Here is a 13,121-nt window from a genome sequence, read left to right as displayed (position 1 = left end):
TTTAAACATTTAAAACATAGAGGATCAAATAACAAATAATTCCAATTAACAATTAATATCCTAATTATCTATATTTGATTTTATTCAAGATTTCTTTGAAAGATAATTACCAAAATAATTATAATAATTAATTAATTATCATATAAGGAAATCAAATATTTTATTAGTTGATAAATACCTTTAACTAGATCAAGATAATAGCCATATATATCAAAAAATCGGATTTAGATTGATCTATTATGATTAAGGTAAGTTTCCATAAGATAACTATGAAAAAATCCTGAATCTGGCCATTCCTGACGCCTGGACTCGCCGAGTGCACAAAGGGACTCGCCGAGTCCACTTTGGAACTCGCCGAGTCCATGACTCAGAAACCAAAAAATCGAATTTTGCAGCTTTGTTTCAATTAATTAAGCAACAATTTAAAGAAAACCAAGCAAGGCTCTGATACCACTGATGGGTTTTAGCCATAAGAACTTTCCTATGTGCGCATGCAAAACCCTAATGCTTGGATCTAGGCTTTCTAATTAAACATGCTTTGAATCCAAGACTTCTAATGGCTAATTAGGTTAAATAACAACATTGAAACAGATCTAGAACCATACCTTTGAATTCCTTGTTGATCTTGTTGTCTTGGAGCTTCTAGAGTCACAATTGTCACTCCTCTAATGGCTTACAAACACCAATAGCAAGAAAGATGACTTAGGAGAGAGGAGAGGGGAGGAAATCGGCCAGGGCTCTCTTACTTTAGGTGAGGTGCCGATTTCCCTTGCCCATGGGATCTATTTATACTTGTAGACTCCTTAAGGGTTACAATCTAAACCCTAATTGGATAATCTTCTCTTAAGGCTATCCAAATCCATTCCATAGATAACCCCTTGGACGATTTTTGAAGCTATCCTAGCTTCTAGAATCCGTCCCTTGTATATCTATATGGATTTACAGTCTAAATCTTAACTATCAAACAATTGACAGTTTATACCCCTTTATTTAATTAATCTCTTTAAGTCACCAAATTAATTCCAATTAACTCTATGACTTATATTAATCAAATAACAATATATTATTCTTTATATTATTCCCATAATATATTAATAATATTTACTCTCTTTTGATAAATCATCCTGTCAAGTTGCTATGGTGAAGGCAACCCAAAAGGACCATGCACAACCGGGTCAAGTACTTGCCTAATATAGTTGCAGCCTTAGACACTATTCCAACAAAACACACATAGTTTTTAAAGTTGCACAACCAACATATAAGGCCACCAACTTGACTTCATGAAAAGGAATTAAAACCAAAACCCCTACACTTACAACTAAAACCCTTCCACTTACAACCAAAACCAAACTTATCAGAAGCACTTCCATTAACCAAAACCGGAGATGTAGAAGAAAATGAACAACCTCTAATCCAACCCCTCCACTTACAACCAAAACTAAACTTATCTAGAATATCATCTAGATAATCCTATCTTATCGAGTCATACACCTTTCAAAATAAATTTTAAAAATCACAACCTTCTTCTTTTTAAACTTACACCAACATAAAATCTCATTCAGAATCAAATCACCATCTAAAATATGATGATCGGATACAAAATTTGATTGTTGTTCACTAACCAAATCACCAAGCTTAGACGGTTAGCTAAAATCTTGGCTACAATCTTATATTGACAACCTATTAAACTAATAGTTCGAAAGTCCTTGACAAATTTAGCATCAAAAATTTTCGGAATCAGGGCAATAAACAATGGATTACAGTCTCTCAGAAAAATACAAGAATTAAAAAACTCTTGCATTGCAGCCGCATCCGCCACCGAAGACTCCACCAAACTCGAAAATCTTCTAAAAAACTTAAATGTAAAACCATCAAGCCTAGGATACTTATCATAAAAGCCACAATCCTAAACCGTCTGCTTCATTTCGACACTCGTAACCTCACCCTCTAAAACCGAGAGTTGTTCCAAGGAGATGGAAGAAGGAAAATCGAGATTAACCAGAACCCAAGAGGAAGAAGGCGCAGAAAACCTATCATAAAAATGAGAAAAATCTTTTTTGATCCAAGGTCTTCAATCCAGTGACCATTAGAGAACACACATCTAATCTCTCTTTGACGTCTCTTTTTATTAATCACACCATGAAAATATCAAGTATTTCATTAGCTTCTATCAAGCATTGGACCTTAGCTCATTGAGATAAATCCATAACCTCCATGTTTTGCAATTCAAGAAGAGCTTTAGAAAAGGAAGCTCTAGATTGAACCACGGTAATTGAGTTAAGTCCATTTTTTATAAACCAAGTAAGATTTAAGTTGAGTTGAAATGAAATAACATCAAACTTTATAAAACTTGTGATATTTATAGAACCCATGCCCGTTAATTATAATTTAAAGTTTTATACTTTTCAACCACATATTCAATCCACTTCTTTGTCTTTATGTGAAGAGCTAAAATGGTTTTTGTGGAAGTCTTGTCCTTTTTATAATTTTTGTTAATTCGTTTCTTTCAAACTCTCATTTGATATGGGACTTTTGAACTCATTTGATATGTGACGTTTGAAAAAATCCAAGTCTCAAAAGTAGTTCATCCTACGCCGTTTCATAAGGCTGCAAGGTATGAGCCCGTTAAGGGGCGTTTTTACCTATGTGGAGGCACCTCAACGCTGGTATAACGCCACCAACACCGCCCCACTTGGTTTCTCGTTGCTTCTTGTTGCCATCCATCGTAACACCCCTCAATGCCATTTTTTTTTATCTCATCCTCCATTTCTTCCCTTTGCTTTTCTTCTTTCTTAACAACGTTTTTCATGAGAAAAATTATCCTTATTAATGACGTAGAGAAGACAAAAATTTATGCTAATGTGACCTTTTGAACAACGTTGACCATACCTAGCAACCTAAACAAGATAAACCTACTAGCTATTTTCAATAAAGTAAGAAAAACTTCTAGATATATCAAATAATAATTGCTTGCATTTCTTTTCCATGTTTAACTAAATATTAGTTTAAAATCCAAAGAACCATTATGATTGGTTATGAAACTTGTTTAAACATTTCACGAATCAATGATTTGGTTTTTGAATCGGTTTTCTAAAATTTTGTTTATTCTTAATTATTAAAAAAAATTAAATTAATACACTAAAGATGTACAACTATCTTGGATCATAGTTATTGAATCTCATATTATATATAGATATTAAAAAAACATATTAGCGCAAATGCTAGTCTATTGATTCGAGCTATTTGATGCACAAATGAATTTCCTATTATGATACCCATGCGTTCCTTTTCATTTTTCAACGACCCAAAAAGCTGACCACAGAAAATATATAAAAGTTTCTTTACAAAAATCCCCAATGAGAAACAACTAAAAGGACCGAATTTATGATAATGCAGAAGTATAAGGATCATATGAGACAAATTCGAAAACCTAAAGCAAAGTCAAATGTGAACCAAAAATGTTTATCGATCTCCACCACCTTGCCACCTGCCAGCAAAGCTAAAACGTTGGGATCGTCTGTTTGCCGTTAAAGCCGCGCGCCCTTTCTCTCTTCTCTTCTTCAAAGCCGGTCAAAACCGAGGTGGGTTTCTTTTTTCTTCATTCTTTCCTTCGTTCTGATTATATGCTTTGAATAATAGGAGAGAATATATAGCATTCAAATAAAAAAACACACACAAACGAATAGGTTTAGTTTTTCGATTTCAATAAAACCCATTTGAAGATTACATATATTTTGAATTTGATTTTGGTATTGAGATATGGATCTCAATAGAAGAGGAGTTGTTTTGGTGATTGGATTTGTTGTTCTTCTTCAATTATGTAATTTGGCATCAGCCAATATGGTTTTTCAGGTTCAGCATAAATTTAACAAAAAATTTTCTTTGAATCAACTCAAATCTCACGACACTCAACGCCATGGGAGATTACTTGCCGCTGCTGACCTCCCTATTGGTGGCGACCGCAGCCCCACCTCCGCCGCGTTAGCTCTCTCTCTCTCTCTCTCTCTCTCTCTCTCTCTCTCTCTCTCATATAATAAATGTATTTTTCTGGTTATTTAATAATTATATCGGATTAATGATGAACTAATTCATTATTTGAATTGTTCGTTTTCCTCTCAAAGTTCAATTCATAATTGTGAATTGCCGATTGTCATAATGCATATTGTATTGAATGTGATGATATAACTTATAACATTATTCTCACATATGGAAAATGGATATAAACATATGTTTGTTTAATATGCATCCTTGAGTATCTTGCTTATTAGTTATTAGTATATCTTTTGTTTAATCGAGGCATATATACTAATCCTACCAAATTTACCATTCTTTAGTCAATTCATTTTTCAACAAAACAACAATGTACTTTCATATATTAGTGTATTAGACAATCCTACTTTCATATTCTCTAATATAGCACTTACTTTTATTTATTTTCTTATTAATACATTGTATTTTGAAAAATCTATCCAATTATATGGCATTGCACTTTGAATTGCTTGCTTATTATAACAGTGAAAATTGTTTTGTATTTAAATAAAAGTATAATGCTATAATAAACAAATCAATGAAAACATTTTGTTATTTCTTGCATCTATCATTTTATATAATTCAATTCATATTGTTTATTATGTTGTATGTTTTGCAATTGCAGTCTATATTACACTAAGATTACACTCGGGGAACCACCAAATCCTTATCATGTGCAAGTCGATACCGGGAGTGACCTTCTATGGGTGAATTGTATAGAATGTGAAACATGCCCAACAAGAAGTGACCTTGGCGTATGTAACAATTTAAGGCAACATTTTATTTTGAAAGTATTGGCCGGATAAATAAATGATTTTCAAAAAAAAATATTTGAGAAAATGAAGGCACACTTGGGGAAATGGAAGGAAAAAGTAAAGTGCTAAATCCAAAAAATAGCAACGTATTTTACTTTTATTGATTTGTTTATTATAGCATCTGACTTTCATTTCTAATCTACCCAAATTATAGCAAGAGCATCCAAATACAAAGCACATTTTACTTTCGTAATCAGGTAGATTTTTCTAAATATAATGTCCTAATAAAAAGAAATATAATGCTATATCGAGATAAATTTTTCAATGTACAATACCTTAATAAAAAAATATAAGTGCAATTTTGTAATGCAAAAGAATTTAAAGTAGGATGGTATATATACAAATAAATAAAAGTATGTTGCTATTAATTTCATTTAACCCGAAATTAAATTAGTAAAAGGTCAGGACTTAATAGGGAGAGTCTCATTTCCCCGTTTTTCTCTATTAAATCGTTCTTTCTACTTTAAATGAAAAAGAAACATCCATATATAACTTACCAGATTAACTAAAACTAAACAACATAGTAATAGTTTACATTTGTATTACAAATTCTTGTTCAATTAAAAATTGTCACCATGTTATTATCAATAGGTACCCCTATTACTTTATGATCCAGAGGGCTCCTGTACTTCCAAAAAGATTTATTGTGATGATGAATTTTGCACAAAAACATTTGATGCCCCTGAGAATAGTGATTGTAAGGCTGGAATGCCTTGTCAATATGCATGTAAATATGGTGATGGGAGCTCAACTTCTGGATATTTTGTTAGTGATAATATACATCTTGCCAAAGTGTCTGGAAATGGTCAAACGACTATTTTGAATGGGAATGTAACATTTGGGTGAGTTTTTATGTTTTCTTTAAGCATTAGAAAACATAAAGTTTTAAAGGCAAAAGAAAATCACAACAAATTATTTTCATCATTTTATCGACTAAGTGATTAAATCATTATATATTTTTTTTGACACACTAAAAATACTATTTTTTGCTGTTAACTGGTTTAGAAAATGTCAAAGTGCATAAAAGCACAATATAATTTTACCATTTCATTGATTTAATTAGTCAATATTCTCCTTTTTAATGATTATTATAGTAATAGTTTAGTGGTTGAAGTGATAGACAAATAATCGTTTAGTGGCTAAATCGATAAAATAATGGAAGTACAATTTTTTTTTTCTAAAACACGATAACAAGGAAAAATGCTTTCTTTTAAACGGTTAAAAAACACAATGATTTACTCACTGTTATAAATAATTATATTGTGTAAATCGGTAAAATTGTAAAAGTAAAAATGTTTCTCCATATTTTGCCAAATTTGTAAAAACAAGACTTAAATGAATTGTTAATGGAACCAAAAAATCTTATTAAGTAGATGCATAATTTACAAATCGACTACAATATTTTTATTGGACCAAAAATTTATTTGATTTATGATTTTATACTAAAGTATTCAAATGCATCTACTTACCACAAAATGATATTTCTTTTTTGAGTTAAAACGAATTAACGGGGACAAGATTTAATCCGTGAAATAAAATATATATGAGTTCTTTTACTTAATACCAGAAAGTCACGAAAATAAGATTTAACCAATTAAGTTCAATTCTATGTTTTGCCACTCATTTATTTCTGTCAAATCTTTTTTAAACATTTATTGAAACAACATTTAATCGAAAAGAAGATATATAATTTTCATAACTTTATGATCCAAGATAGGTGTGGAGCTAAACAATCCGGGGAGCTAAGCTCAACAGAACAAGCTTTAGATGGTATTATAGGATTTGGGCAGGCAAAAACTTCGGTGCTTTCCCAACTTGCTTCATCTAAAAAGATAAAAAAAACTTTTTCACATTGCTTGGATGGTAATAAAGGTGGTGGCATCTTTGCTATTGGAGAAGTGGTGGAGCCAAAAGTAAAAACGACACCAATTCTAGATGACAAGTAAGTTATCTTTCTTCATCATCTTTGTTTTATTAAACTAGAATCGATGTGATCGGAGTGAAATTACAGAAATGACCTTCAAAATTACAGATGTTACAATTCGTTGAAGCTACGTTAAACAAATGAGACTAAATATGTTTTGGAATACATGCTTTTAGGGGTAAAGTATATTCTTCTTGGTTATATTTTTAATGAAGAGAGTGAGGATAGGGCATCACGTCTTTTGTACATATATAGGAGATAAAAAATGACTATATGTCCTATATTGTTGTATCTTTTTGGGCGTGACAAAAATCTTTCTCAATCACTGTCACTGTCACTGTTATTGTCATTGCATCTATAACTCAACCTATTTTGTATTTTTTTTCTCCTAGTTTGACGTTACATATATACTTTGTAGAACCCATTATAACATTGAATTGAAGTCAATTGATGTAAACGGTGAGAATGTAAAACTCCCAACAAGTATATTTGACTTTATGAAGAACGAAGGAGCTGTTGTCGATAGTGGTACAACTTTGGCTTATTTTCCAGATGATGTTTACAAGCAATTAATGGAGAAGGTATGCCCCATTTTCTTCCGCTTTTAAGTTCGTTTCAGTTATCTTATATTTTTATTTTCCTTTATAATTATTGATGTTATCCTTCTAACCTAGATCATGGCCGCACAACCCGACAACAAGCCGCACACGGTTGAGAAGTTGTTTAAATGTTACAAGTATTCCGGAAGGTATGGATTTTTTTATTAGCTTCTTTTTTTCATTTAATTAAATTTAGTTAAGAAAATGTGGGAAATTCTTTAAAAAGTTAGGACTTGATACAGAAAGTCTTACTTTCTTGCTATGGTTGCTATGGTCGTTATTCTATTTGCATTAAGTAAAAAAGGAAATACTAATATATAGCTCACATAGTAGGCTTTTCTAACTTAATATAGAAATAACTACTTAGTAGACTATTAAGTCTTATTGTTCTACAAAATTTTCCCTTGTTATTTTTTTCTTTCATTTCCTTAAATTTGTTGGGATTTTCTCAAATTTGTAAGCATCATATATCCACACAATAGTTTATGCGAATAACACATATAGGAAGAAATAAGACGAGAAATTAAATATCCTACTGCTTTTTCTTCCTACTTATATTACTACAGGTGTTATATTTGGATAATATTAATTATAGACAAAACTGAAAAAATGGTCCCTGCGGTATGCAAATTTTTGGTGTTTTAGTCCAAACCACGACTTTTCTGGATTAGTGGTCCTTTTGAGCTACTTTCTTTGCGTTTTTGGTCCCTCAGTAAAATGAAAAGACTATTATGCCCTTCTGATATATATTTTTATGTTTTTTCTATTTAATTTAAATGAAAAATAAAATAATTACCTAATTTGGGGCCCACCTCTCTCTCTCTCTCTCTCTCTCTCTCGATGGATTACAACCAAAAACACATACAACTTGGTTTTTCATCTTCTTCCCCCTTTCACCATATTCTCTCCTTCCAAAAAACCTAATTTCTCTCGTAAAAATGCTCAATTCCTACATGTAGAAAACGCAATCAAGATTCATAAACATATAAGCCACCATCATTCTCCTGCAACAGTCTCCATCCCCCTTATCTTCACCATCACGGTTCACCACCACCATCCTTTTTGACTCTGTTTATCGTTTTGGGAAGAACATCATCACCGTTACTATTCCTCCCCCCAATCTACAAATCCGTATCTGCTTAGCTTTCTTCGACATCAACTTAGCTCATCTGAAAGAATCTGCTCTATTTAACCTCCCAGATCTTGAAATATCCTCGTTTTGGAGAATCAATCATCGTTTTCAACAGATTGGGAAGGGAAAGAAAAAGAACACAAATAAGAAGCACCTCCGGTGGTGGCTGGGAAATCGCGAGGAGAGGAAGAGCCTGAAGAAAGTCGTTGTCGACGACTATGGCATCGAAGGGAAAGGGTCTCCGATCTTTGACCGATCGTGAAGTAGAACGAAGGTAGAAATCGGGGGAGGATCTTCGATCCTCGTCTGATCGTGAAAGGAGAAGCACGAATTTAATAAAAAATAGAAGTGGTCCGGTGGTGGTTTAGCAACTCACTAGGAGGCGAGTCGACATCGAAGGGCTGCTCTGGCAACTTCTTTCTTTTTTGGCCCGATCAAGAACAACACATGTAGGAGGAGAAAGGACTTCAGTCCTCTGTAGATCGGAGAAGGATGTTGAACGAAAGCAACACCGAATTAGGGGTCTTTGGATGATTGTTCTGATCGACAGGAAAAATGGAGGAATGAGAAAGGCTTTTTTTACTCTTTAATGGTAGCAACAAAATTCAAGGAGAGAGGGGGGGGGGGGGGGAGAGAGAGGACCCCTTATTTTTATTTTCTATATATAAATATTTATAGAAAAAAAGAAAAGTGAAAAATAAATATAATAAGGGCAATTTAGTCTTTTCAATTTACCGAATGACCAAAATCACAAGAAAACTACCTCAAAAGGACCACCAATCAAAAAAAGTCGTGGTTTGGACTAAAACCCCAAAAAATTGCTTACCACAGGGACCATTTTTGAAATTTTGTCTTAATTATATTTGAATACATTTGTCATCATTTCAAATGAATAGGAAGTTAAGTAAGAAGAAAACTAAGAGGATACTTAATTTCTCACATAAGAAACAAAGGCCATGATACATGACATCACACTTGTGGAAATGGAAAGAAAAAAATAATTGATGGACAGTTTATTAATATTTTAGTATTAACAACGTTTTCCTGAATTTCTATATTAAGTCCGTCTTTCTGCACTAGCTCAAAAAATCGTATGTAGTTCATTAAATTTAAATGAAATATCACAAATTTTGAAGAATATATTCCATATAATGTTTAGTTATAGTTTAATCCAAACTTTTATTTTTTGAATAGAAAAGTCCCGATTATTTTATATTTTGCCCAAATTAAAGAAATAATTTTATTTTTTTTTTCAACTAAAAATGATATATTATTATATAAAATTAGAAAATCGGGATTTTTTTGCTCAAAAATTAAATGTTGGGAATAAATCTTAAACCGACCCAAAATATTGAGACTTTATAGAAATATCTCAACTTCAAATTTGACTAAAATGATTTATTATCTCGTCTTATTATCCCGTAATGCAGCATCGATGAAGGATTTCCCGTTATCACTTTTCACTTTGCGAACAAACTTCCATTGAAAGTTGTGCCCCATCAATACTTCTTTGCAGTTGAGGTATAAATTCTATTCTATTATATAAAAATTTAATCTTGTTTATTCCTTGAATTTTAAAATTTATATTATCTTCATTTTTCAGGACGAATGGTGTATCGGTTTTATGAACAGTAACGTTCAAGGGAAGGACGGAGGAGATCTAACTTTATTGGGAGGTAGTTATAATAAAATTTCAGTATACAATAATAAATCAAATTATTTTTGTCCCTTTAATTTTTGTACTTGATAGAAGTTTTAAAAGTTCCAGTATAAAATCATAAATTAATATATTTTGTTCCACAAAAGAATATCGTAATCAATTTCTAAACCCTTTTGGTAGATTTACAGACACGACTGTGGAACTAAAATGTTTTTTATTTTGGTTAAATGCAAGAAACAACAATATACTTTTAATTATTTGTTTATTATAATATTATATTTTTATTTTTTTCCGTATTACAACATTGTACTTTCAAAATATCTACCTATTTATAGGAAAAAATTTAGAAATACATTTCTAGAATTAGGTAGATAATTCAAAGAGCAATACCTTAATAATAAAAAAAATTTAAAAGTAAAATGTTTTAATAGAAAAATTGCTGCTATAATAAATAAATAAATGGAATTATGTTTCTGTTTTTTGCATTTAGCACTTTCTCTTTTGACATAATTTCTAGCTAAATTTGCTTATCTACCCAATTTCGTATTGGAAATTCTTTACACTATTCATTTTGGTCCACAAGACTATTATTTTATTTAAGATTATTTTATACATTTAACTTATTGGCAATTAGTTATATTAAATTACGCATGGAAATTAACTTGAAATTTTCAAAATTACTTTGGTTTTTTTACTTTTGACATTCAACCCAAGTTTGTTCAAATTAAAATTGAGTGTATATAAATTTCACTTTAGCTTCAAATTCATGCCATTTTAATACATGTTATATTTAAAAAATTTCACTAGTACTTTCTACAACAATCAACATACTTCTTATTATTTTTGAAGTCAAAATAGAAACTTTTGACTATCAGAAGTCAAATAGGGACTCTATAAATATTTGAGTAGCATTAAATAACTTGAAGTAAGGGTTATTAATGGGATTAAATTGAAAATTTCCAATTTTTTTCTTTATGCAGATCTTGTTCTATCAGATAAACTGGTTACGTATGATATAGATAATCAGGTCATTGGATGGACCGATTATAATTGTAAGTACACTTCTCTTAATGTATTTATTTTGTTGCCAAATGTAAAATTACCTAATTGTCCCTAAATTTAAGTGTCTAATTAACTATTGTCATTAGAAGGAGTTGCAATAACGTTTTAAATGTTTGGCTAAACTGATAAACTTTTTATTATTATTATTATCTAGGGTTAAAATTCAATAATTAGGTGAAGAATGTCTATAAGAAAACTGATAATTCAGATATATGTAAAATTACCAAGTTGTCCCCAGCTTTAAACATATGATTATGGCAGTCAGAAGATACCGCAAAATATTGTTTGAGTGTTGGTTTTCTAATTGTCTAGGATCAAAATTCGATATTCAAGTAAAGAGTAGCTAAAAAAAACTAGAAATTGAGAAAAATTTAAAATTACCTAATCAATTGTCCATTACTATTTTTAAGTTTTCGGGTAAAATGAGTATTAAATTGGTATTTTGATTATCTAGAGTCAAAATTCGATATCAGATCAAGAGTACATACAAGAAAACTAATTACTGAGATAATGTAAATTACCGAATTATCCCAAATTTTAAACATCCGATTTTGTGTCATTTTAGGCTCTTCAAGCATCAAAGTGAAAGATGAAGAGTCTGGGAATGTGTATGAAGTCTTTGCCAGAGATTTATCTTCTTCACATTATCCATGTAGCTCTAGAGTGATTTTGGGATTGCTCTTATTCCTTGCAGTTGTGTTGATTAACTAGATGAATTAAAATGTGGTTCTATGTAATTAAGCACATTAAAGTGATTGTATTTTTGTGATGTACTATATGTTCCTAAAGATACATATTTGTTGATATTTGGATGTAATTAGAGAAATGATTAATGGTCGTTGTTTGTTTGTTAGCTTTGTCATTTTGTATTTGAGTTTTCTATAAAAAAAATTGTGTATAAAGTTGTATATTCAGTTGAATTTGAATATCGGTTATGGAATTTTACATCTTTAACGCTAGGACAAGCATGCAGGAACAAAATAATGTAGTTGTATTTACGTAAAAGTACACCCAAAAAATTATAGCAATTCTTGGTATAAAGGTTTTAACATAAACATATGGTGTGCATTGTTCTAACAAGGAGACAAGAAGTATATCTACAACAATAGTTTACAATTTATAGTTACAAATTAACCGTGTCTTACGTTATAACATAAAAAGTTATAAAAATAATTAGTCACTGAATCCTTCTAATCCTTATAAAAATCACGCACGACTTCACATTTTGACAATAAAATTATACCTGCAAATATATAACATAATATCAAGAGAAACAAGCCATAAGAGATTCTCTTGAAACAAGAAAGTGACCATCTTCAACTAAGATGGACCCCAAGACCTCAAAGCCTTGTGAACCGAAGAAGACTTGCCCGAAGACTGTTTTGTCATCATATGGAATCGGAGACATGAAGAAGACCCGCAAACGAACACAACATGAAGACTGTTATAAGTTACATTTTTACTGACTTTGCTAGTAATCGTAGTGTTATCCAGTGTACCATTCAGGGTCACCAAAGTAATATACTTTATGTTAGTTTATTATTTTCGGTAATGTCTAAAAAGATGAATACTATTCAAACCTTAGTGGTTATATTGAATCGAGTATGAGTAATCTACATAGTAAGTTCGACGAAGCATCCGACCTTTAGATTGAAGAAAAAGATATTTGAAGCGATCAATAGAAGTATCGCGGTCGTTGTTAAAATTAAGCAACCTATAGCAAGAGGTGCTACATGCTAGAATGTGATTATATTACATTAGAACATGAAGGAAAGTAACTTCCTTGTTGGAGTCCGACTCAAACAAACCTAAGTCTAGCTATTGCATTATGTGATGGAAAGTCATTAGAACATGACCATTCGGTCTGTCATGGTAGTCGAAGTACAGACCTTATCTAGGG

General features: G+C 31.2%; 1 protein-coding gene across 1 annotated transcript; it reads left to right on the top strand.

Moving 5' to 3' along the window:
* The first annotated feature begins 3,620 nt into the window (after positions 1-3,620).
* Positions 3,621-12,168, top strand: LOC145090297 (aspartic proteinase 36-like). The gene is made up of 10 exons (XM_079028579.1): positions 3,621-3,980; positions 4,655-4,784; positions 5,436-5,686; positions 6,562-6,786; positions 7,187-7,349; positions 7,443-7,516; positions 9,930-10,020; positions 10,103-10,175; positions 11,140-11,211; positions 11,787-12,168. The coding sequence occupies exons 1-10, from the start codon at positions 3,760-3,762 to the stop codon at positions 11,930-11,932; spliced, it is 1,446 nt and encodes a 481-aa protein (XP_078884705.1). The 5' UTR covers positions 3,621-3,759; the 3' UTR covers positions 11,933-12,168.
* The last annotated feature ends 953 nt before the right edge of the window (positions 12,169-13,121 follow it).

The sequence above is a fragment of the Lactuca serriola genome, chromosome 2 (assembly GCF_051521515.1).
Source record: "Lactuca serriola cultivar US96UC23 chromosome 2, Lser_US96UC23_V15, whole genome shotgun sequence".
Lineage (NCBI taxonomy): Eukaryota > Viridiplantae > Streptophyta > Magnoliopsida > Asterales > Asteraceae > Lactuca > Lactuca serriola.
The sequence above is the reverse complement of the archived record's forward strand: the minus strand, read 5'-3'. Positions and strand labels throughout refer to the sequence as shown.

Coding starts and splice junctions, on each gene's coding strand:
- LOC145090297 (XM_079028579.1), top strand. CDS start 3,760: ATGGATCTCAATAGAAGAGGAGTTGTTTTGGTGATTGGATTTGTTGTT. Junction 7,350..7,442: donor ACAAGCAATTAATGGAGAAG/GTATGCCCCATT, acceptor CTTCTAACCTAG/ATCATGGCCGCACAACCCGA. Junction 10,021..10,102: donor AATACTTCTTTGCAGTTGAG/GTATAAATTCTA, acceptor TTCATTTTTCAG/GACGAATGGTGTATCGGTTT.